The sequence below is a fragment of the Sciurus carolinensis genome, chromosome 5 (genome assembly GCF_902686445.1).
Source record: "Sciurus carolinensis chromosome 5, mSciCar1.2, whole genome shotgun sequence".
NCBI lineage: Eukaryota > Metazoa > Chordata > Mammalia > Rodentia > Sciuridae > Sciurus > Sciurus carolinensis.
In genome coordinates this window covers 123,502,857-123,527,784 of record NC_062217.1, presented here as the reverse complement: position 1 = coordinate 123,527,784, position 24,928 = coordinate 123,502,857, and the positions used below count along the sequence as shown (strand labels likewise).

The window sequence follows — 24,928 nt, the reverse complement described above, 5'->3', positions numbered from 1 at the left end:
GTTTCTCCTGGATTCAGATACTTGTGAAAAAGAGCTTCTGAGATTTCTTTTATCAAGCTATTTAAAATAAGATTCCTTACCCTCTATTTTCCTTTTTGGTGTTTTATCACTATCTGAATGTATCTGTTTTCTAGATGTCTTCCCATTCCCTACACATTCTAGAATGTACGCTCCATGAGGGCAGGGCCTTTGTTTAGTTCGCCATTGTATCCCCATCATATAACCGCGCCTGACAAATTGTGGATACTCAGTAAATATTTATTCGTCTCATACGCATAGAGTTTCCACCAACAACGTGCAAGCACACTAAACATTAAGACCTCTGGAACAACTCCTCTAGGGCTATAGCATGCGCCGTTTACACCTAAAACAAACGTCCCTCTCTTAGATGACATACGGTAGCCCTTCGCCCTCGCTCGACTCTCACTCAAATCTTCGGAAAGGAGGGGCGGAGGGTTTATGTCATCATTCTGCGCCGGCCTGCCCCGCGACGCGCCGGCGGCTGGCGCAGCCCTTCGCTCGCCGGGCCTCCCCCTCCCTGGTTCCGCGCTCTGGTTCCGCCATGGAATCCAACAAGGATGAAGCCGAGCGCTGTATCAGCATCGCCCTCAAGGCCATCCAGAGCAACCAGCCCGACCGGGCACTCCGCTTCCTGGAGAAGGCGCAGCGGCTGTACCCGACACCCCGAGTTCGCGGTGAGTGTGAGGTGCCGGAGAGGCAGAGGGGGACATTAGAACTGATGGGGGGAATACGGGAACGGACCGACGGGAGCAGTTGGTGGAGGGGGAGGGGTGGCGAGGCGCGGCTACGCCTGCGCAGTGAGGCACGCAGTGGCTGCTGGGAGCTGTAGTCTTTCCGGCTCGCGCTTCTGCGGGATGCTGGACTCCTGAAGACAGAGGCGATCGGGACTTCACCTTTCGGGGTGCTTGCGGGTCCCTCTGAGATATGAGGTTTCCTAGTGTGAGATGGCACTGGCAGTACTAGCGAAGGGAACTCACCTGGCAGCGAAATCGAACTACTTTTCCCAAGGGGCCGTTCGGTGGCTCAGGGCCAGTTACCGGCCTGGGAAATAACATAGTTCAGGAAAATAAACATAACTGCTGAGAGAGGGAATGGGATCTGGAGAGCGAAAGACTTCCTCCCTCCGGGCGCCCTGGAAAGGCGCCTACATACCTTCACTCCCACCCATGTCTCCAGTCAAGGGCCAGCGACCACCTTCCGAAACAGAGCCTGCCTGTTACCACCCACTCCACTCCACCTCGCGCGGCCTGCCCTGAGGCCCAACTCCTCTCTGCCTCCTGCAGCCTCTTCACCCGCCGATGAGATTTGGGGTGGATGACTTGTTGGAGATGCTAGCCTCAGCCACCTCACAACCCACCTTCACTCCCAGCAGGCCAGCATGGCCGGTCATATGGACTGCCAAGGCTGCTAAGCGGCCCAGGACTGGCAATACTAAGGTTGTCTCTACTTCTCGCCACCTCCTGTTACCCAGGAGCCGCTTCCACTTCTGTTTCTTTAAGTTTTCATAGAGGTTTTTCATAATACAAACTGGAAAGTAGAAAGGCATGGGGTTTTGTGCCCGTGAATACCAGTTGGTAAACTATCCGGTGTGTAACTAGCGCTCAGAAGACCCATCGTGACTGCTACTGTAGGACCTCTCTGAGCTTGGTCTTCCTGTCCTAGAAGATTAGAGAGTTAGCTCAGATAATGTGAATAACAGTACTACCCATAGAGCTTTTCGGTGTAGAAAGTTCTTCCACTTGTGTTTTTGCCACTTGAACCTCTCCGCTGTCAGGCAGAGCAAGATCATTATCTTTGTTCTGTAGATAAGGAAACATCCCAGAGGTAAGGGACTTGCTTAAGATTACACAGCTAGAAATTGAAAAGCTGTGCAACTCTCTAGATGTTAATTAAAGGAATGGAATGAAATTGAAGGAGCAGCATTTAGCCTCAGCTTCCCTGCCTGCATTGCAAATTAAAGAAAGAGGAAGGCTGGCAGAAGAGACAGCCAGAAGCTCCTGAACTTTCCTCCCTTCTGACTTTCTAGGTTGATCTTTGGTCTGTTTGCTTCCTCTTGGAGAGGGCTTCAGTCTGTTTGCCAGGACTCCTGAGGTAGCCTGCCCAAGGAGCTTCCCTGTGAAATAAGTTACTCTCTATAAGTGGAGCATGTTGGGGCAGAATCCCAGCTGTCACAATTCTTTGTGCTGCTGCTGGGGGCTCAGGAGCAGGCAACTAAGAGAGGATGTTAAAAACAGGACCAGTGGGGCATGTCAGCAGCAGGTTTCCTGTGCCAGTTCAGGAGCTCCGATGAGTGTCCTTCCTGGGGCTCAGGTGCTGGAATTTGCTCAGGCACAAGTCACCTGCTACATATTTGTGTTGTTTGTGCTCTTCTAGAAAGAGTATATGCCTTGTGAATCTGCATAACCTTCACTTTGTACCACCTGCAGCCATGCACTGCGTTAGCAAAGACCTGGGGTTAGTTTAGGCTGGCAATGGGGAAATCCTAGTTAAAAAATATTAGGTGGTTGTTTGTATTGGATGTTTGAGTTTAAGCTCGTTCCAAATATTCAATCAGTGTAACAGGTTTTTGTTGAGGATCTTTTTGTTTTGTTTGTGAAGTCCTGTGCTTGGTGTCAAGTGGACAAACTTACAGAAAATAAAATTTTTTTCAAGGCAAAAGATAATAGCTCTGTCTTGACAAAAATTAAGCATGGTGTTAGATGCTGAGGACTTAAGAACGGTTATGAAAACCAGGCACAATGGCACATACCTGTAATCCCAGTGACTCAGGAGGCTGAGGCAGAAGGTTCACAAGTTCAAAACCAGCCTCAGCAACTTAGCGAAGCCCTGAGCAGCTTAGTGAGATCCTGTCTCAAAATAAAAAATAAAACAGACCAGGGTGTGGCTTAATAGTTAGTACCCCTGGGTTTAATCCCTGGTACCAAAAAAAAAAAAAAGAATGGTCATGAAAAATCCAGTCCCTGCAGTCCAAGGACTCACAGTCTGGTGTGGAGGACAGTCTCCTGAACATTAAATTATAAGCACTGTAGTGAGTGCTGTGGCAAGGGCATACAAATACTGTTAACTGACAGGGGAACAGGGGAACAAACAGCTTTAGGGAATAAGAAGGCAGCATTTGAACTGTGTTTTGAAGGAAGGTTTACATCTAGGGAACTTGGGGTAAGGCGTGTTGGCAAGAGTCGTGCAGGCCAAAAGTTGCAAGAGGTTTGGGGAAGAGAATGGGACATAGCAAGATTCAGAGGCAGTGGAGGTGGTATTTGTATATGAGAAGATATAGTTTAAAAGGTAAAATGGAACCAGATTATAGAACTCCTTTTCACCAGGCCAAGATATTTTCACCTCATTTTGTAGTTAGTGAGGAAACCATTGAAGTTTTTGTTGTGGTTGGTATTTTTGATTGTTTATTTTTTGGGGGAGTATACCACGGCTGGACTGGGGATGTAGCTCAGTGCTAGAGAAGTATTCTGCCTTTGAGTTGCACCCCCAGCTGAGCCATTGAAGTTTTTGATGACAGGAGTAAGGGTAAGGTACTGTTCTTAAGAGAGAACTGCATAAAGGGTTATGAGAGGGAAGAGAGCCAAAGAAAACCGATTGGGAAGCAATGGCTTTGATTAGGTTAGAAGATCTGAAGGCCTGAAATAAGGCAGTATGGGTAAGGATAAGATCATTAGAGAGACCATGGCAAACCTTCGTGTGAGAGAGAGGTCCCCAGGAGAATTAGATGGAATGCTGGGAACCAAAATTGAAACCTGAGTGACTAGGGAGAAACCCAAGCTGAAGGAAGAGGTGAGAGAAGGGGAGGTGCCAGTGGGATATCACAAAGGAGCCATCATCTTGGTTCCGGATGAAACTCTGGTATCACCAGTTTGATGGAGCACATTGCTGAGGTCACTGAGGGAAAGGGTAGAACATGGAGAAACAGTTACTTCAGGCCCCCTCGGGGCTGCACCTGCCTTTAGCCAGTAAGCTATAGAGTAAGATGGAGCAACCATAGGAGGAGGCGTCCCGGGAGAGGACACACCGTAGCCATGGAGAGGGTGTCAAAGAAGTGGTGAGCAGTGCTGTCAGAGCTGCTGTGGGAAAAGGTCAAGTTGAGAAACGGGAAGGATCGAGAGCATGAGTAGAGGCTGGTCTTGAAGAAGTAGGGCAGATGGAAGGATCAGTGGGGAGGGGAGACTCAGCACCTTGAAGGGTAAAGTGACCTCACAGAGTTGGCTTTCTCAGTGAAGAGGATTTGAGGGGACTTAACTTCTGCTGTGGGAGGTGGGAAAGGGAGGCACTAAGGACTGGACAATTGCATTGTTCAGCACTAACCAGGCCATAAGATAGGAGGTCACGGAGCAGGGGTGATAGAGCCAGTTAGTCCTCTTCTGGGAGTTTCTATCTAGCATCTGGCTGCCTGGTTAAATTGGCTTTGCTTGAGGCTTAGCAAATATAATGGAAGGTCCCAAGTTTTCCAGGGAATTTTTGAAAACATCTGTAGGCCTCAGTTTCCCTAGCATACAAGAGAAAGATGATGTGGATGATCTGATGATCTCTACAGGTCCTTGCAGCTCAGGTCGCCTGAGATTCTATGAAATAGCCAACTCTGGGGTTCCAGCCAAGTCAGGAAGACCAGCTCACCAAGACTGGAGGATGGGTTGCTGAGGGATTTGGGAATTCAGGTCAAGGTGTGAAAGAATTGTACTACTGCTGAGATCCAGGGTGGGCTTGTCATTTACATTAGTCAGCCTTCACCAGATCCCGTGCACTCAGCCCTTCCCTTCGCCTTATTCTACTGAATATTTTCTTCCCCTCAGAGAAGCCCTATGAGGGCAGGCCTTGTGTCTTCACTGAGGAATTAGACAACTTGGCAAAGTCACACAGCTGAATAGCAAAGGACCCAGATCTGTCGTAACCAGTCCCAAGCTCCTTCCCCACTCTCACCTCTTTCTGACTCACCTTGAGCACTGTAGATACATGGATCTGGAAACTCAGCTACTTACCTCAATGAACAGTAACACTGAGTATTTGCCAGGTGTCATGGTGACTCTTGCACATGCCTCTGCTCTTTCACTCTGAGCCTTGTGAGAAAGGTGTAACTCTGCCTGGAGAAGCCAAGTTAACTTGTCCAGGATGACCCTGCTAGTGAATGACAGAGCCAGATCTGATCCATCCAGGCATTCTGACTCTCCATCCTGATTTGAGAAGGGCCAGCCCCTGGTGGCTTTGGCTGTAGACACCCTCCCACCTCCACCTCAGCTGCCACCTCTCCCACCTAGCTTTATCGTCTTCCTCTGGTGTCCCATGGTTTTACTGGGAAGGGGCAGAGCCAGGGTTAATGTTAAGCTGTCTCTTAACTCTGTGACATTTCCTATCAGCCACTGTGTTGATTTTACAGTGAGTCGGAGTGAGAAAGCCATTTCTCAGAGGCCTGGCAGAGGGGGTGTTCAGGCCACGGGAGAGATCTGCTTGTCATCAGCCAGAAATATTTAGTTTCCAACTCAAGTGGGAACCTCCTGCGTGGGCTGGAGCACATCCATTCCCCTTTAGGCTTTCTGTATGTAGGGAAGTTAGAGTGGCTGGCTCCAGGTAACTGCCCGAAACCATTTCCAGTATCTTCCTAAGAGGTGCTGGAGAGAGCCCATCCCATCTCTGACTGATGTCCCTGGATGTCATTGTGCTTGGATGGCTGGTTTGTGTTGCCAGACTCATGTCAGACCCACTCTGGACCATTGAAACTTCTAGAGAAACCAAAATAAGAAACTTCTTTAAAAGCCCTAGGAGACCAGCAAATCACTCTTCCCTCTGTCCCATCTGGACTGGCATCTCTTCATCTGTTAGTTTCTTCCTTCACCATCCCCTGGCAGGGAGCCTGGTATCTGGGACAGCCTGACATCTTGTGGCATAGAGCCTGCTGAGTGCTGAGACTCAGCTCTCTAAGCCTTGGTGTTGCCCCAAACCGTGGGTCCCCTCCCCCATCTGACCAGCCTGCTCTCATGGCCAGTGTATCAGCCCATGTCATGATGTTAGCAGCTACTCCTTTTGAACTGAACTCTGTGCCAGTCTCTGTGTACACTTTATCTTTTTTCCACTTCATTCACCTTAGGCGGAAGCTGAGGTTCAGACAGAACTCTGAGATCAGCCAGGGTCACACAGCTAGTAAGTGGCAGAGCCACAAGTTGAATCAGGACCTTTCCCTGTAGGTGGAATGACTTTGCTAGAGGTGGCACCCCATCAGACCCGTGGTCCAAGATAGCTGAAGAGCGGGGATCCTGGGGTTTACATGCACCTTTGCCACTTAGCTTAGATTCTTCTTGCAGTGGGGTGCCAGTAGGTAGTATGACCTACCTTCTGAGGCTGTTGTGACAGTTAAATGAGCTACTATACGTAGAGCACTCTGGCAGCACCAGATATCCAGTGAGCACTCAGTGATAAACGGGTTTTATAGTATTGCTCCTCTCTTGAGCACCTTCTCAGGGTCCGCTGTGGGAGCCCCCAGTCCCCCACACGGTGGCAGGAGCTCAGCGCACAGTGAGCCCTGCTCTGAGGCCCAGGTGCATTGTAGTGGAGGGCATCGGACACTCAGCACACGCCGTGAGCCCGGCAACACCTGGGAAGGAAGCAGGGCCCCAGCCTGGACTGCACCCCCATCCTTCCTCAGCACAGAAGTGTCCCTGGGTCCTGATGCATCCAGGGTCCTGGTTTCCTAGGAGCCTGTTAAAGGCTTTGGGATTTACTACCCAGGACACTGTGGCCTGACATGACTGGGGGTTTCTAAGAACTGGCTTTGTGACATAATAAATGGATATGGGGAACTTTTGCAAGAAATTTGGGACCCTCCTCATTGAGTCAGCAGGAACCAAGGACTTGGATCTGCATAACCATGACCCTGTCTGAGGTTAACAGTAAATCCCCTGTATAGACCCCCAAACATGGAGTGGACATTTGACATAGCCAGCCATTTGAGAAAGCAAGTCGGGAATACAGGTATTTTTCCTGCATTTCACACCATTCCTGTCCCTCTGAGCAAACTTACTCCCCCCCACCCCTCTTCACTGCTAAGTGATGGTCTCCAGGAATTGGCCTTCCTACCCGGTCCCAGTGAATCAGACAGGTCTGCTAAGTAGTGTCCCCACTGCAGAAGCCTCACCTTCTTGGCACTCAAAAGAATATGTCTGTTGGCAGACTGCTTTGGGATTTAAAAAACCTGAAGGGCTAATGGTTTGGGGTTTTTTTTTTGGTGAGTTAAAAATTACCTAGGACTAGGGATGTAGCTCGAGCTAAAGTACTTGCCTCACTTGCATGGGAGGCCCTGAGCTCAGTCCCCAACACTGCAGAAAATAAACTTATGTAAATCAAAGTGACCTATATTCTGTTATTACAACTGTACCCTTAAAAAGAGTTAAGATGATAAATTTGGGAGCTGGGGTTGTGCCTCAGCAGTAGAGCACTCACCTAGCACACATGAAGCCCTGGGTTCAATCCTCAGCACTACATAAAAATAAAATAAAGGTTTTGTTTCCACCACACACAAAGGATAATTTTTAAAAAAAATTTTTTTAGTTGTAGATAGACACAATATCTTTATTTTATTTATTTTTTATGTGGTGCTGAGGATTGAACCCAGTGCCTCACATGTGTGAGGCAAGTGCTCTACCACTGAGCCACAACCCCAGCCCAAGATGATAAATTTTATGTTTTTTACCACAGTAGGAAAAAATAAAAAACTCTTATCATATCTTAAACTAAAAGGAAATAAGACTTATGAATCTAAACCAGAAATCTGACTGGGAGGTGGTGCATGCCTGTAATCCCAGTAATTCCTGAGGCCTAGGCAGGAGGATTGCAATTTGAGGAAAGTCTCAGCAACTTAGTATGACCCTGACTCGAAATAAAATAAAAGGACTGGGACGTAGCTCAGTGTTAAAGTGCCCCTTGGTTCCATCCCAGTACCATGCAGCCAGTCAGTCAATCAAGCCAGGAGCCAGGCACAGTGGCACAATCTGTAATCCTACTCAGGAACCTGAGGCAAAAGAATCACAAATTCAAAACCTGTCTCAAAATTAAGAAAAAAAAAAAAAATTTAAGGGCTGAATATTCAGCTCAATGATAGAGCGCTTGTCTACCGTGTGTGGGGCTCTGGGTTCAATCTCCAGTACCATCCACACACACACACACCACAAAAAAAAAAAAAAAAAAAAAAAAAACCCTAGAAACATTAAAACAGTTTATAATTCTGATGTACTATGTTAATAAATAATGACATTAAATAGCCTATTTTAAAAAAATACTAGGAAACATTAAAATTAACTTTCAACTTAGTTTTGTACTGATGGTATTAATTTAATATTAAAACATTTTAGAGACCAAGGATAAAAATAGAAAACAACAGAGGGTAGTGCAAAGGACTGAATATTTTTGATATTCAAAATGTGGTACAGTGCAGAGAGACAAGTATATAGGCTGGGTGTGGTGATGCACTTCTGTAATCCCAGGGACTCGGGAAACTGAGGCAGGAGGATAGCCAGTTGGAGGCCAGCCTCAGCACTTTAGCAAGATCCTGAGAAGCTTAGTGAGACCCTGCCAGGGATATAAGCACCTCTAGATTTAATCCCTTGTATTCCCCTCCCAAAAAAGTATACAGAATTGAATGAGTTTAGTAAGAAAAAGTGTGCATTAAAGAACAAAGTGCAGAGAAAAACCAAGAAATACATTGAAAGAAAGAGAGTTAAATGAACTCCTAAACCAAATATTGAAGGGTTTATTGATAATACTCAGTGTTTTTTTTTTTTTTCATGGTTTTTTTGTTTTTCAGTACTGGGTCTTGAAACCAGGGCTGCTGAACTACATTCCTCAGCTCTTTATTTTATTTTGAGACAGGGTCTCTCTAAGTTGCCAAGGCCAGCCTCAAACTTGTGATCCTGCTGCCTCAGCATCCCAAGTACCTTTGATTACAGGCCACTGTGTCTGACCCAAGTGTTTGTTTTGGAAAGACTATCAGAATATCAAAATTCCTGCTTACATTTATTAAGAAAAAGAATATAAGCTGGGTTCCTGTAACTCTAATGATTCAGGAGGCTGAGGCAGGAGGATCCTAAGTTTGAGGCCAGCATGAGTAACTTAGGGAAACCCTGTCTAAAAATGAAGTAAAAACAAAAAGGCTGGGGTTGTTACTCAGTGGTAGAGTGCCTATGGAAAGGCATGTGGGAGGCCCTGGGTTCAATCCCTAGTACTACAGAAAAAAAGAGGAGATGTGTAAATGCACGCACAGAATATCTGAAAAATAAGGCAAGTCAGATTTATCTGTGAATTATGTGGATTTCATTGTTAGTTTTATTAATGAAATCAATACTGTTTATGTAAGGGCTGGGGAAATGGTGTGGTGGTAGAGTGTGTGCCTGGCATGTGTGAAGCCTGGTCTTGGTCCCCAGCACCACCAAAAAGAAAATATATATACAAAAACATTAACTCTCTATGCATTCCTGTTCCTGAGGACTGCAGGCACACCCAGGCCGGGGAAGGAAAGAGCGAGTAGCTTTGCTGGGAGGGCAGGCGGGTGGGATGCGGGGCCTGGTCTCTCTCCCGAGCCAAGGCAGGCTGCAGCCCTGCTGAGCAGGAACCCTCAATGGTTTCTTTTCCTTGCACAGCTCTGATCGAGTCCCTGAACCAAAAACCACAGTCTGCCAGTGACCAACCCCAACCCACAGAAGCAACCCAAACGACCCACAGGAAAGCAGGGGGGACTGACGCCCCCTCGGCCAACGGTGAAGCTGGAGGAGGAGAGAGCAGCAAAGGCTACACTGCAGAGCAGGTGGCGGCTGTGAGAAGGTAGAGGCCTGGGCGCCAGCCTGCGGTACTGGGGACACCTCGAGAAGGCTTCCTCCAACCACCCCTCACTTCTGCCCGGGGCCTGGGAGGGGCCTGGAGGATGGAGGAGGTCCAGCCTTATTTCCAACAAGGCCCTAGAATGTCTGGAAGCCAGGGCCCCACTGTCTGCCCCCCACCAAGACAGCCCACAGCAGAGGCTGGAAATGCTGACTGTCACCTTCCCCTGCCACTGGCCAGGCAGGCCTGGGTCTCTCTACACAGCTGTTTGTCACACAGAGATGAAGCCTGGTCTCACCCTCCAGATTCTCCCCAACCCACAACCCCATCCCCAACAAAGGCCTTCTCAGACTAGATCCTGTGGGGGTGGAGTGAAGGCAGGAGGCAGAGTTATGCCTCCAAGGGGTAGGCCCTGCACAGAGCAGCTCACTGCCAGGCCAGAAACCACTCAGCCAGCCGCCAGCCCTCGCTCTCCCCACCAGCTTGCCTCAGGGGGGTCATGCGCCCACCCCCTGGCAAGCTTTGGGACAGGGGTTCAGCGTGTGTGTGACCAAGCATGACTGTAGTTTACCATAAACCAGGCAAAGGTTTAAGCAGACAAGCCTGCTTAATCCTGAGTGATAGAGACTAATATATGAGGAATTGGGAGTGCTCAGAGAAAGCCAAGAACCAGGGAACCTCCAGGGCCCAGAGAGTAAGAATTGACGGGAGAGAAGTAGGGTTTCTTCAGTGCCACTTCCTGGGGTAAATGGGCCCTTGCCATTTCTGGCCTTTATGTTCCCACTCCAGAATTCTAATTGCCAGGAGAGAGTACAGTTGGCTGAGCTCAGGACACACCTGCCCTGGGATGACAGACAATGACAGTCCTTCCAAGGGTGCCTCCAGCAAGGGAGTTGTTAGCAGATGGATGCTGGCCTGACCAAAAACAGCAGCTGCCCCTCCTAAGTCCTAAGTGTATTCTTGGTGTTTCCAGAGGACCCTGCCCAGCTCCCCATCCCAGCTGGAACTCCCTTGTCCCTGAAATCAGACGACTGACCCAGAGGAACTACTGACCGTGCCCTGCTTCCCTCCAGGGGAGGGGCGCTCAGACTTGTTTGCCATTGCTGCCTGTTCTCCTCCCACCTTACCTCATGGCTCTGAGCCACACAGGGCACTCGCTACCACGCTCTTCTCCCTCCCCCAGGGTTAAGCAATGTAAGGATTATTATGAGATCCTGGGGGTGAGCCGAGGAGCCTCCGATGAGGACCTGAAGAAGGCCTACCGCAAGTTGGCCCTCAAATTCCACCCCGACAAGAACCATGCGCCTGGTGCCACTGAAGCCTTCAAAGGTGAGCCAGCCCTGGTATCCTGGTGTTTTGGTATTTGTTCTCCTGTCTTTGGAATACAGGGCCAAGACAGCTTTCCCAGGAAGAGGGGGCGCAGAATGAAGTGGTCTCGGGCTTCCTTCCACAAACTCAGGAGCTGCTTCCTGCGGTTGCAGTAGCCAGCTCTAGCCATGTAGTCGTTCAGAACTCAAATAGTTACGCTCTGCCTCCCCTTTGTCATCCCACATTTTGCAGGGGGGGGAACTGAGGTGAGAGAGTTCTAGTAGTTTCTCCAAGATTACACATTGACTGAGGTAGGAGCAACCTCCTAAGTAACAGCTTCCCTGTGCTGAGAGGCAGGGCAGCCCCATGTCAGGGCCTCCAGCTTGGTGACCTCAGTACCATCAACCACAGCCAACTCCACACACACACACCCTGAGGGCCTACAGTGGGGGCATGACAGCCTCTCTTTCCTCAGAGTCCATTGAATTCCAGAGTGGGTGTGTCACTTCTGGCCAGAATCATAAGCTGCCCTTTATTCATTTAGATTTTCACTTAACTATGAAGCACACGTGTGCACCGACTCCAGACCAGCCCTGTGTTGAACATCATCCCCTGATGTTCCTTCTCTCGTTCCCACCTTGGTCTCCCTCTGGGGAACGTGATGACCAGCCTCAACAGGAACTGTGCTGTCAGTACTGGGGCCAACCAGACTTGGTGGTGCACTCCTGTAATCGCAGCAACTCTGGAGACTTAAGCAGGAAGAATGCAAGTTCGAGACCAGCCTCAACAACTTAACAAGGCCCTAAGCAATTCAATGAGACCTTGTCTCAAAAGAAAAAAGGACTGGGGATGTGGCTTGGCAGTTAAGTGCCCCTGGGTTCAATTCCTGGTACAGAAGAGAAGACAAAGTAATTACTGGGCCAAGACCATAGTCAGATGGGGAGCCTGTGCCAGAGCAGACTCCCAAGACCTGGCACACCATCTCCCAGGGCCTGTCCCAGAGGAAGGAGGAGAATGGGAGTGGGGAGGCAAGGTACCATGGGTAATGTCTCTCTGACCCTGAGTGCTCCTGCAGCCTGCCCAGTTGGGGACTGAGAGGCCTGATCTGGTGCTGGTGCCTTGTGAGATGGTAGGAGGGGAGAGAGGAAGACTCCACCCTCCTCCTTCCCAGGGGTTGCAGGCTGTGAAGCAGATGCAGCTGTGGCCAGTGTTCTTAGCAACTGAGCAGCTATGTGAGAAGGAAGAGGAGGAGGAGGCAGTGGCAGAGGCTGGGGAGAGCCCAGAGTTGTGGGTCTAGCGAGCACAGGCTTCTCACCCAGGGAACTCTGCTGAGGAGGCCTCAGGGCCAGGAAGGAAACAGTAGCTGGAGTCTGGACCCCAGGGAGCAAGGGCTAACCCCTCTGCCACACCACCAATGGCAGAGGAGTCTCAACCAGACCCCCAAGGATTTGGTCCTTCCCAGCAGTCCCCACTGCTTTCCAGTTTACAAGGACTTCCTGTGTCTGTTTGGTCTGTGTCACATTATGACTTCAAAAATACATTCCCACCACAAAGGGATGCCCTGCCCCTTGGGCACCTCAGGAGAGAGGAAGGAGGAAAGGGACTTTGGTAGATTCATAAGGTCAGTGAGAATCCTACTTAGAGTAAGTTATACTCCATGTGTGTATAATATGTCAAAATACACTCTAAAAAGAAAAATGGGGGGAAAAAATGAGGGGCTGGGGCTCAGGGGTAGAGCTCTCACCTAGCACATGTGAGGCCCTGGGTTTCACCCTCAGCACCACATAAAAATAAAATAAAGGTATTTTGTCACCTACAACTAAAAAATAAATATAAAAAATAATAAGGTCAGTGCAAAAGCTTGAAGCAAGAAACTTGGCTTTGACTCCTGGCTGAGTCCTCAGAGTTGCCTACACCTGGGCAAGTCGCTTCACTTCCCTGAGCCTCGATTTTCTCATTGGTAAAATTAGGCAGGGTTACTATTCAGAGTAATTGAGACGACACCCGTGGAGGACCTAGCTCCACCAGTGTCACAGGCGGAAAGCCAGGAGTCCGAGTGTTCACCCTCCAGGCAGTCCAGCCTGCCCGGACTCGCTGGGGGTCTTCTTCCACACCCCTTCCCACCTGTGCCCAACCGGTGGACTTCCTGCAGCCCCACAGACTCTGTTCTCTTAAGCCCCTGAGGAGAGTGAGCCCTGGGCTGCGTGGCTCCCCACCCACACGCACCTCCACAGCCCGACCTTCCCGTTCCCTCCGCAGCCATTGGCACAGCCTACGCGGTACTTAGCAACCCGGAGAAAAGGAAACAGTACGACCAGTTTGGTGATGATAAGAACCAAGCAGCCCGACACGGCCACGGGCATGGGGACTTCCACCGTGGCTTTGAGGCTGACATCTCCCCTGAAGACCTCTTCAACATGTTCTTTGGTGGTGGCTTCCCTTCTAGTAAGTTCCCTTCCCTTCCCACAGCCAGGTCTCCCTGGGAGTGATGGTGGAGGACTGGATCCACCCCTCCCTTTTCCAGCAACCCCAGCTTCTGACTCAGTTCCTCTGACCTCAGGTAACGTCCATGTGTACAGCAATGGCCGCATGCGCTACACCTACCAGCAGAGGCAGGACCGCAGGGAGAACCAGGGTGACGTGAGTGACCAGGGGCCGGGAGACAGGAGGCCCAAGCCCACCCCAGGGCATGGGGCCTGGAGGATGGAGTTTACAGCCCATACTGGCCATTCCGGGAGTGTGGGGACACTGTGGAGGGCCCCACAGTGCTCAGCTAAGGAGCCATCTCGGCACCTCTTGCTATTCTGCTGAGGGAAACCAGAGGGAGCCACACTCCACATTGCCCACAGGAGTGGCGATTTGATAGCCTCCCTTGGGGAGTGTAATGCAGAAACTTCTCCCCCTGCAGACAGGATCAAGTGTGTATAGCTTTTGTGCAGTCCATTTGTTCATAAGACCAAAGTAACATTTTCCAAGGAATGGAGAGCTAAACTTTGAAAGAGAATTATAATGGAAGCCAACATAGGTGCTTTTCAGCACTCGCAAAATGTACGTAAAAACTGTAAGTGTAATCCCAGCTATGCCAGAGCCTGGGGCAGGAGGATTGCAAGTTGAAGGCCAGCCTCAGAAGCTTAGTGAGGCCCTGACCACTTAGCAAGGCCTTGTCTCAGAGTTAAAAATAAAAAGGGCTGGGAATGTGACTCAGTTGTAAATTACCCCTGGGCTAAATCTCCAGTACCTGCCCCCTTCCCCTGCCAAAAAAAAAAAAAAAAAAAAAAAATGAAAGAAAAATTTCAGAAAGCAGTACGTGGCGGAGTCTCCCCCAGTGCTGCCTCCAAGAACAGGAGTGGAGGCACCCCTTGTGCTGATTTGTTGGAATTCTCTCACAAGCCCTCGAATGTTACCTTGCTCCCTCTGATGGCTGTTTGGTTTTTATCTGGGAAAGCTGGCAGGTGGAGGAGCTTCTGTGTTTGGGACCTTTGGAAGGGAGGAGGAGAAGGTGGTGTCATAATCCCCCAGGGCTCATTGTGTTAGAGCAGCTTGTAGTGATTGTGGCCAACTGTGTAATGGTTGACTCTTCCTCCAGGGCGGGCTAGGGGTCTTTGTTCAGCTGATGCCCATCCTCATCCTGATCCTCGTGTCAGCTCTCAGCCAGCTCATGGTCTCCAGTCCACCCTACAGTCTGAGCCCAAGACCGTGAGTACTGGATTCAGGCTAGGGCAATGGGCACACAGGGGCTTTGGGGTCTCAACCCTCACTAGGGGCCTTCTTCCCATCCTGATGAGGACCAGCAAGTTCTCTGTTACAACACACACACCCACAAAAAAAAAAATGGTTCAGAATCAAGAAAACAGACTGTCTCTGTTTAGCTGAGCTTCTTAATTATTTTAAGCTCATAGCCCCCTAAGAAAATGCTATGAAAACTGAGCATGGTGACCCAAACCTGTAATCCCCACGACTCAGGAGGCTAAGGCAGTAGGATCCCAAGTTCAAGACCAGACTCAGCAACTTGGCTAGACTTTCAGCAATGTAGTGAGATCTTGCCTCAAATTAAAAAAATAAAAAGGACTGGGAATGTAGTACAGTGGTAAAGCACCCCTGCATTCTATCCCTGATACCAAAAAAAGAAAATGCAACAAAAGCTTCAGAACTTTTCCATCAGTGCACACATGGATTTTTACATGTGATTTCAGAGGGTTTGTGGCCCCTTCCTCCCCCATCTTATCTGCTGACCCTGAAATAACCTCTGCTCTTAAATTCTGGTTGTGGCCCTAATAACCATGGAAAGGACAGGCACCTTAGATTCAGAGGAATGGTGGCTTCGAACCCCATCTTGTCTACTAAGAAGCTGTGAACCTGGGTGCATGACCATGGTTTCCGCATCCATAAAATGGGAATAACGTCCACCCACTTGTGAAAATTAATGAGTAATACATATCAAATACCTGGCTCACTAGAAATGCTTAATGTTTTTGAATGAATACTTGTTCTAGTGAGCTTGGTGAGTTAGTTGACCCTTTAAGATGTCAGTTCCCCTCTTTATTCTCAGTGCCTGGCCCAGTGTCTCATACATAGTGGACGCTTAGCTTCTGTTCCTTGAAGCCCTCTGCTCCTACCCAGAGCCTCCCTCTGGCCTGAAGGCAAGGATTGCAGGCTCCATCACAGCCAGCAGAGGGCGAAATTCGCCCAGTGAACCCATAGCAGCTGGCTCAGGCTCTAGGTGGCCAGATGCCAGCCCTTATCCTGCAGCTGGAAAGAGGGTTCTGTGGGGTAAGCAGGGGCTGTCCTCCCTGCAGCCTATGGAGCGCATGATTGGAGCTGGAAGGATACAACTCCTTGGAACCTTTCCTATCATACGTTGTTCCTGTGAGTTTTTGTTTATTTGTTTTGGTACTGGAATTGAGCCTTGTGCCTCTCACACACTAAGCACACATTCTACCACTGTGCACTACCCCTGTCCCTAATATTTTTGTCCCTAAGAATCTTAACCTTAGACGGGCAGCTCCTGTAGAGGCAGGCAGACCCTGGGCATGGGTGAGGAGGTAGATGGGAAAGTGGAAGCTTAGGAGGCAGAGCCCCCACTACTTCTCGAGTTCCCAACTTCCCAGATCAGGGCTTCTCAGAAAGGGCTTTTCCCCAAAGGCCACAGGTCAGTGGCGTGTTTAGAGGAAAAGCTTGCCATGTGCTGGGTGTATGTGTGGCAGGGACACTGCCTTCACTGGAGACCTTGTTTGGGGGAGCATATGAGTTCTTGTTACAGAGTGGAAGGGAATCAGCTACTCCTGTGGCTGGTGGTACCTCACAAATAGGCTCCATCATCCCTTGAGCTGCCCTGGGCCTGTCCCCTAGATCCACTTTGTTCTGGTGTATTTCTGGCCAGGTCAGTGGGCCACGTCCACAGGCGAGTCACAGAACACCTGAGCGTCGTCTACTATGTGGCAGACACCTTCTCTGAGGAGTACACAGGCTCCAGCCTCAAAACAGTTGAACGGAATGTGGAAGATGATTATATCGCCAACCTCCGAAATAACTGTTGGAAAGAAAAGCAGCAAAGTGAGTGTGTGTGTATGTGGTGTGTGTGTGTGTGTGTGTGTGTATGCTATCTGGGAGGGTGGCCAAGGACAAAGCTTGAGAGTGGGGAAAGGGGTAAAACCCCACTCACCCACCTTCATGGACCTGGGCACCTGGTACTACCCTGTGCCAAGACCTGGACTCCACTCCTGTGTTCCCCTGGGGCTGAGAGCCCAGGCCACCTAGTGATTTTCACTGGGTTCTTATAAATCACTGCAATCAGCTTGTCATTCTGGCTGCCAGGGATGTGCATGTAGAAACAGATTAGAGATCTCCTGACCTCCCGCTGATTATGCACCCAGATCTATCTGTGGGACCCAGGGAAGTCTGACCAGGTTAACAGGCTTTCACCTTGAGTGGCCTCACCCATGTTCTAAGGGAAGGGGTTTCTATCATCACTCTCCAAGCGGGGGATCAGAGTCTGTTCCTCTAGGGTCTTCCCCCAGGGGAAGCTAGCTCTGCCTAAGCTCCTGGGCCTGTACCAACCTTCCCCCCACAGGCCCAGGCAGGCCTTCTGGCAGACTCCAGCGGGTACTGGGTGCACCCTAACCCTTCCCCATTGCCTTGCAGAGGAAGGCTTGCTATACCGGGCCCGCTACTTTGGTGACACAGATATGTACCACAGAGCACAGAAGATGGGAACCCCGAGCTGCAGCCGGCTGTCAGAGGTGCAGGCCTCCCTGCATGGATAGTCCTGGGCCAGCCACACCACCCAGGTCCAAGTATGAGCCAGGGCTGCCTCTGCCTTGCAACTCCTGGCAGCTCTGGCCTTGGTCATGAGGCAGAGGAGGTGGGGAGGGAGGAAGCTGGTGATGATGGCAAAGACCCTTGTCCCCAACCTGACCTCCAAATCCCAGAGACAGGACAGCTCTGGGCCCAGCTTGCAAGCTGAGGTCTTTTTCAGCCGTCCAGTCTTTCTCTGCCCAACCCCACTCCCTTCTCTCATTTGGGGCTGTGTGGTGGAGCCAATGCTATTGCTCCTTTGTCCACTCCAGCCATCACCCAACTCTTTCCCAAGCACAGCTGGCTACTGCCTGTGCCCTGGTATTTAGGGCACCCAATAGTACAGGGCCCAGGACAGCCCCCACACCCATTGCTTGCCTGAGGCCAGGAAGAACCATGTGTAGTGGGTGGGCCTAGAGCCCTCCCCAAGATGAATGGGCAGCCTCATAGTGGGCAGGAGAGGCCTGTGCGCCCTGACCGCGCCCCACTCCGGTGGGATTTGAGGCCCTTTCTCTCCAATGCTACTGCACCTGGCAGCCTGGAAGCCACAGGCATCCGGCCCCGCCCAGGCATCTTGCCTGTGGTCTGAGGAAGGGAACAGAAGGTCATGAGTTCATGGTCAAATGCATCCACTCAGTACAGAAGGGGTGGGGAGAAAATGAAAGTAGCTGGTAGTAGGCAGCACCTCCTCCACCTCTGCATGTGGGCGGTGGGCTTTGTTCCCAGCGCCCCGGAACAGACAGCTTGCACCAGGCCCGGAGGACAGAACGGAGACTCTTCTCGGTACTGGGACCTTGCTTGTCCCCTCCTTTACCTGTGTCCCCTCCACACAGATTCAGCTGTAGACTATTTTGTGGCCATTTGCTAGTGACTCCAGAGAGTGTAGCCCACTGCAGCGGGGGCTGAGCCGGGCAGGGGTACTGCACAGGGTGGGCTGCTTGTTTGCAGGGGCTGAGGTAACTGTTAACCAGCTGACTGTTAACCACTCTCCTCCCCAGACTATGAAATCCCTGGAGAACTTTTGGTGACACGCACTGAGCCAAGGTGATGGACTGTGTATTTAAGGACAGACATACAAAGAAAAAATTAAAATGGAATTGGAGGCCGAACGCTGCACAACTGCCCTCTCTCTCACCCAGTAAATGCAGAAAGCTCTTAGGACAGACAGAAAACCTGCCAGGGGCTGCTTCCTTCCCTCCCAGGGCTGGCAGAGGCTCTGCATCAGCTCGCTCCTAGGATACAGAAACCATGGCAACGAAAGTAGAATGTAAAACTTGCAGCAAATGTCTGTGGGAAGGACTGGGGGAGGGGGCGCCTAACTGCCTCTCCTCCCCCTCCCAGGAGCCACCACCAGTCACCTCGCAGGAGAAGCCAGGCAGAGGCATAGGCCAAGAATAGAGAGGAAGAAAGAAGGAAAAAACTCCATAGAATGTAACTTACAGATGCATGTATATGTATATATATCTATTTATATGTAAATAGGCATATATACAGATATATATATATATATATACACACACATAGAGAGTCTACTTTTAAACTATGCAGGGATTGAGTTAAGTTGTTCAGATGATTTCTTCTGTGTTTCAGAAAACGAGGCCTTTTGGGGAAGGCAGCCTGGTCTTTCAAAAGCTAGATATTAGACAAGCTGACAGCATAAGGAAAGTTGGGTCATAATGCTTTTAATGTCCCCTGCCCCCCAGCCCCAGCCTGTTTTAGATGGCAGCAGTAATCATGATGGTATAAATCCATAGAAAACTTCTGAAGGTCACCAGGTTTACGGTTAAGCTGGAGAGGAACAGGCTATGGGGAAGAAGGTACCCCTAAGGGCAAGTACCAGGTCAGTATTGACCCATGGTAGAGGCCCAGACAGCCTGCTGGGGTGAGGCCACCCACCCCTGCCTTTGGCCAGCTCAGGTGGGTCTTTGTCCTTGTGCCCAGGAGCCCCTCAGCCAGTCCCCTGCCCATAGAACTGCAGGGTTTAGAGAGCGGCCAGGTTCTCCCAACTACTTCCCCACCTGGGTCCCTACATGGGTTTTGCCTTATAGGTGCCACAGGGCACAGCTCCATCGTTGCCACTGGTTTTTCCTAAGTCGTGCACCAAGAACTCCAGAAGACTCTTCCTCCAAGAGTCAGCCCAGGACCCCAGGGCAGCAGCCTTGACTTGTGAAGAAAAGTCAGTGCCCGTGGGCACCTCTGTCTTCACCCTCCGTGGACGTGGCTGTACCAGGCTTCCTCTTGCACACTGGATGAAGGACACACCTGAACCAGAATGTTTTTCTTACCCTCCCCCTTCATATGAGGATTTTTCTCAAAACAGTTGCTGCCAGAGGAAGGAGGGAGGTTTTATTTATTCCCACATTTATACTGGGCCTTTTGGAATTGCCGTTTCTCCCGAGCTTTCCTGTGGCGGTGGGCATGGTGTTGCGCCTGCCATCTTCCAAAGCCTTACTTCCCCAAGCTGCCAGCCATGAGGTGGCAACTGCCCTCCCCGAGTTTATCTTGGCTCCTTTTTTAAAAGTACCCCCACAAATAGGATTCCTGCTGGGAAAGGAAGTTTGGTAAGGAAATGTCAAATCTGGTTTTTAAACAAGTTCGCACCCTGCAATGAAGTGGCCACCCGGCCCAGAGAGATCATAAGAACTGGACGCAGGCCAGAGTGCCCCACCCGAGGTGGCCCTGGTGCTCTGCCCCCACCACCCCGACCGTCTGGTCTTGGTAGCTGTACCTAGACGGGCTGAGCCATGTGCAATAAGAACAGATCCTAAAGGATCCCCTGAGAAGCTGTATTTCTTGAATTAGAATTCTGAAATTGTACATCTATAAATATATGTTTATTATGTGATTGACCGTGGTGGGTCTGCGTGGAATAAGGGGGCTGAGGTGGGGGGACCAGGCCCCTGTTGCTACTGGTAACTGTACAGCCCATGTAACACAGGAGTTCTTGGTGACAAATCTGACTCTCCCTCTCACCCCTGGCCCAGGCTGACAGCCACTTGGGTCACAAATGCTGTTCCAGGACTGGCTCCATCTGGCAAAGGGTAAGGGACTCAGCTGACTGTTGGGGTGCAGACCCTGGGGTACCTGACTGGTCCTGGGTGGGCACCTGGGTCTTGACCCCCACCCTCTGCTTTTCCCCCTTTCCCCACCCACCCCTCCAGTTCCCTCTGGCCAACTGCGAACCTGAGCAAAGACCCCCAGTCTCCCCTCTCCCCAGCCCACTCGGATCCAGAACATGGGCAAAGTTCCCCAAGTTTTCTCAGCCATCCTGAGGAGGTTGGAAAAGTTAAAACTGAGGCAGCCCTAGTAGGCTCCCTGTGAGTGAGTCGCAGATCTGCCCCGGCCTCCCGGAGACGGCCGGCAGCCCTGACTGGCGGGCCCAGGCCCCTCCCGCTGCTGCACCAGCCAAAGACAGGCGGGCTGCCCGGTGGTGCCACCGCAGCCTGGGAGCTCATTGGCTGTCCCCACCCGGGGTCACCGCAGCCTGCCCTGGCCTGCTAGCTGCCACTTGTTAACTACAGCTGACAGAGGCATTGCCAGGGCCACCCCCACGCACCCACCCATCCCCTGCCCTCACTGGGCAGCTTAGTGAGCCAGAAGGGGTGGGACACTGCAGCAAAAGAGGCTTTGACAAGTGTGTCCTACCCACTGTCAGGTGGCAAAACAAGCCACAGAGTCCAGCCAGGCTCCAGGGAGAGCTCTAGGGGCCTGCCAGTTCATCTTGTCCCATCCGACTCAGGTCTAGGGAAGGAGCTGCTCCCGGGGACGCGGAGCATACACCTGACTTGGCCGTTGCCCGACAGGCCTGACAGGTGCGCCACGCTGACTGTTGACAGTGTCAGTTCTAGAGTAGTCACAATGCCACCAGACCCTTATCAAGTGATGTGAGTAAGCCTACTTCCAAGAGCAGGAAACTGAGGCTTGGGGGAGCGAAGATGACCCCAAGCATCTTAAAAAACTGTGCATGTCCTGAGGATCTGTGTAGCAAGTGATCATTCTGCTCTCCCAAATGGAGTGGGTGGGGGGCTGCACCCTAAAGGGTGGACAAGTGCAAAAAGGCCACAGGGTGTGCTGTCCATTCAGGCAGATGTCCCTCCTATCAATGACAGGTGTCCATCCTGCTCTACAGGGCAGCGTCCCTGGGTCATTGTCCCCTGGAGGCAGCAGAGCAGATCCCCGTTGTTGGGGCCAAGCAGCCCTCCCAGAGCCAGGAGTTGGAGTTGTGACTCAAGGAGGTCTGACTGCCACACCTTGTCCCTCCCACCCCCAGTCCCTAGGGAGGGCAGGACAGCCCAGCTGCCCTGGCTCCATCCTGCTCAGCCATTTCCTGGGTGAACTTGAGCATGTCACTTAACCTCCCTCTACTTCAGTGTCCTCATCTGCAAAAAATGGCCAACCTCCTGGGGTAGCTGTGAGAGTCAGCCGTCCACAAAGCACACAGTCGAGTGCAGTCAGCTCTTTTCAAGTGTTACTTGCAAAGATCAGGGTGTCGAGACCCATCCCAGGGTGCAGAGTGCCCGCCTAGCATGTGTGAGGCACCGGCTTCCATCCTTAGCGTCACATGAAAATAAACATAAAACAAAGGCATGCTGTCCATCTACAACTACAGGAAAACTTAGAAAAAGACCCATTCCAGGCTATGAAACCACAAAGGTGGCAGAGGAGCCCTGCCTTATGGATGTGGAGTGGGAGGAAAGGGACACAGACTTCAGGGAACAGAAGACAGGTGGCACCTGGGGGGTGTGGCAGTGCCAGGGCTCTGGCTGGGGCTCTGGTTAAAGAAGCGTTGGTGGAGGAGGAGGCCCCTGCAGGGCTGGGGCTGGGGGCGGTCAGCCAGGGTCAGTGTGAAAGAGGCCTGGAGGTGGGGGAGGAGGAGGGTGTGTGGGAACAATGAAATAAAAGGAGACACCCCAGCTCACTGACCCCTGGCTGTCTCCTGTCCACTCTCATTCATTCCAGAAGCATCTCCGAGCTGTCCCTGCCCCCAGGGAGGCCATAGGGGAAGGGGAGGGAGTGGAGCAAACTGGACTGTCAATCCCTGCAGACCCTCATCAATGGATCTTTCCCCAAGGACAAGGCCAGGCCTTGTCACTTCCACAGCCATTTGGGTAGGAAATAAAGGGCAGGAGAGGAGGCTGTCTGGGATTCCCGGACCAAGCAGCCCTCCCAGAGCCCAGGAGTTGGAGTTGTGCCTGTGGAAGTGAGATCCGACTGCCACACCTGTCCCCCCCACCCCCCAGTCCCTAGGGAGGGCAGGACAGCCTGTCAGCAGCTCAGACTGCCTGGCCTTTTCTCTGGGAGGCCAGAATGCAGTTCCCAGTGGAGTGGTAAGGGACTCAGGTGGCAGCCACTACCTTACCTGGATTTCCTCATCTTCCGGATGGACGCAGATGAGGAGGCCCGAGAGCCAGGTGCCTGAGCCACACAGGATGCCAGCAGTCTCTTTACAGGTGGGGCTGTCGTGCCCGAGAAAACCTGCTCAGGCAGCCCACTCCCCTGCTGACACAGCCACCCAAAATGCCCCCGACGTGTGACCCCTATGAGGTCCCTTCCCGGCCACACGTAGTCTTCAGAGCCTCCTGCTTTGACTCCTCTCCCTTCTCCCCCCGCACCAAGCTGCCCCTCCACCAGCATGCTTGCGCCCAGTGCCGTAACTAAGTCCTGTGGCCTTCGGGGCCAGCCCTCTGGGCCTCTCACAGGCGACTCTGGAGGTATTTGTGCAGTTCACCACGCCTTCCCCTCTGGAGAGGCCGAGGGTCAGTCTTGTTCAGGGTTGCAGCCCAGGGCCTGCACAGTGGGGCCTCCAGGAAGGAGGCTGAGGAAGGAACAAGGGAAAGACAGAAGGGGCCTCTGGGCACCAACACGCTTGTCTGGATGGCCACTGGTGGCTGTCCCTGCTTTTCTCAGCCTCAATGACTCCTCGGCAAGTGTTGCCCTGAAGGCTGTTTCGCAGTCATCAGCCTGTGCACTGGATCAGACCCAAGAGGGCTCACTCAGACCTAGTCCATCAGACCAAGGTGTACCTGTCAGGGTCGAGGGGACAGCTGGATGGTGGTGGGAGGTAACCAGTGTCATGGGACAAGCACCGAGTGGGCCCTTTTCCTCTTCCCCACCTCCTGGCGGAAGTGGAGTTGTACCCAAAGTGTCTCACAACTCCTGTTGCAGCAGGTGCAGAGTTGCACACCACCCCGTCATCCCAGCAGCTCGGGAGGCTGAGACAGGAGGATCGTGAATTCAAAGCCAGCCTCCGCAACTTAGCAAGGCCTGGAGCTGCTTAGCAAGACCCTGTCTCAAAATAAAAAATAAAAAGGGCTGGGGATGTGGCTCGGCGGTTGAGCGCCCCTCGGTCAATCCCCAGGACCTAATAGCAAACAAGCAAAGGAGAAAGCAAGCACGGGTACCCCAGGGGCCAGTGTGAGAGGCTCGAGCAGTGGTAACGGCAGGGGTCGCAGAGAGGGCAGCGGAGGAAGCTGCCTCTAGCATTCAGTCCTGTGCCAGGCGGCACCACCCTCCCTGTGTGGAGTCAGACACAGTTCTGACCCTGGCTGCCCCAGTGCTGCCCTGGCTGCAAGCCTCAGGGTCACCTCCAGCAGGCTTTGCCACCTACTGGCTGCCAACCCATGGCCAGGCATACTAAGAATGGCATCCTGGACACCAAATTCTGCTGCCAGTCATAAGCATCGGATAACCCCCATCGCCAGCGCAAGTGCCACACAGGCGACAATTGTGCACACGGTGCTCAAGCTGCAGACTCAGGCCATGTACGGCTGCTGCTGGTGCTCAGGGCTGGCACAGACCTCGTCTCCCCTGGTCCCTTCTTGGCACTGAAGCACTGAGCACAGGGAATGGATATCAGGGTTCCACCCTCATCCATAGTAGAAAGCACTTTTCACTTTTATTATTTTATTATTTTTTATTATTTTATAATAATCGTTATCTTCATCCCACAGACCTCAGGGTTCAGTCATTAAGGCTTTCAGCCCGTCAGTCACCTGAGTTTATGTGTCTAGGCTGCCCACATTCTGGGCCACTAGCCTGGCCTAGGTCAACCCTGGGGTCTGTCCAGACCTCGCTTCACCCCAGACGCAGGACCTGAGCTCAGCCTGTGCCCGTCACACACTGCCCGCTGGGAGTTCACGTGGTGGGGTGGGAGCCCAGCCCGGAGGATCGAGTTGCGAGATGTGTGACCTACATCTGCCAATATTATTAGCTCTGGAGCCCAGCAGGGCAGCCTGGCTGGAACACAATTCGAGGAACTGTTGACTTGGCTTTGTTTCCAGTCCAGTAGCTGGGAAGGACTCAGGGAGGTGGCAGCAGGGCCCACTGGCTCCTCCCAGCCCCCACGCCTGTCATCATGAGAACCAGAGAGGTTTGCTTGTTCCTCCAGGGTGCTGGTGATGTCAGGGCGGGCGCAATGTCCTCCTGTGGCCTTTGTGCAACCCTGGGTCAGCTGCCTGGCTGCTGGCTTCCTCCTGTACCCATTTCTGCTGCCCTAACT

The 24,928-nt window shown here is 51.7% G+C and overlaps 1 protein-coding gene across 3 annotated transcripts; it reads left to right on the top strand.

Annotated features, from left to right (window-relative positions):
- The first annotated feature begins 457 nt into the window (after positions 1-457).
- Dnajb12 (DnaJ heat shock protein family (Hsp40) member B12) lies at positions 458-20,280 on the top strand. 3 transcript variants are annotated; one of them, XM_047553908.1, is made up of 9 exons: positions 458-695; positions 9,651-9,831; positions 11,012-11,157; positions 13,396-13,581; positions 13,697-13,776; positions 14,723-14,832; positions 16,517-16,689; positions 17,278-17,375; positions 18,429-20,280. In XM_047553908.1, exons 1-9 carry the CDS (start codon positions 563-565, stop codon positions 18,456-18,458), a joined length of 1,137 nt encoding a protein of 378 aa, XP_047409864.1. In that variant the 5' UTR covers positions 458-562; the 3' UTR covers positions 18,459-20,280. The 3 variants fall into 3 exon arrangements, with proteins under 3 accessions (XP_047409864.1, XP_047409865.1, XP_047409866.1); XM_047553909.1 differs by having other exon boundaries at positions 17,278-17,423; XM_047553910.1 differs by having other exon boundaries at positions 17,278-17,429.
- Positions 20,281-24,928: the final 4,648 nt, after the last annotated feature.

Excerpts from the sequence above, each read along its gene's own strand:
- Dnajb12 (XM_047553908.1), top strand. The coding sequence starts at position 563 with ATGGAATCCAACAAGGATGAAGCCGAGCGCTGTATCAGCATCGCCCTC. Across the intron at positions 13,582-13,696 it reads TGGTGGTGGCTTCCCTTCTA|GTAACGTCCATGTGTACAGC; the intron begins GTAAGTTCCCTT and ends CTCTGACCTCAG. Across the intron at positions 14,833-16,516 it reads TACAGTCTGAGCCCAAGACC|GTCAGTGGGCCACGTCCACA; the intron begins GTGAGTACTGGA and ends ATTTCTGGCCAG.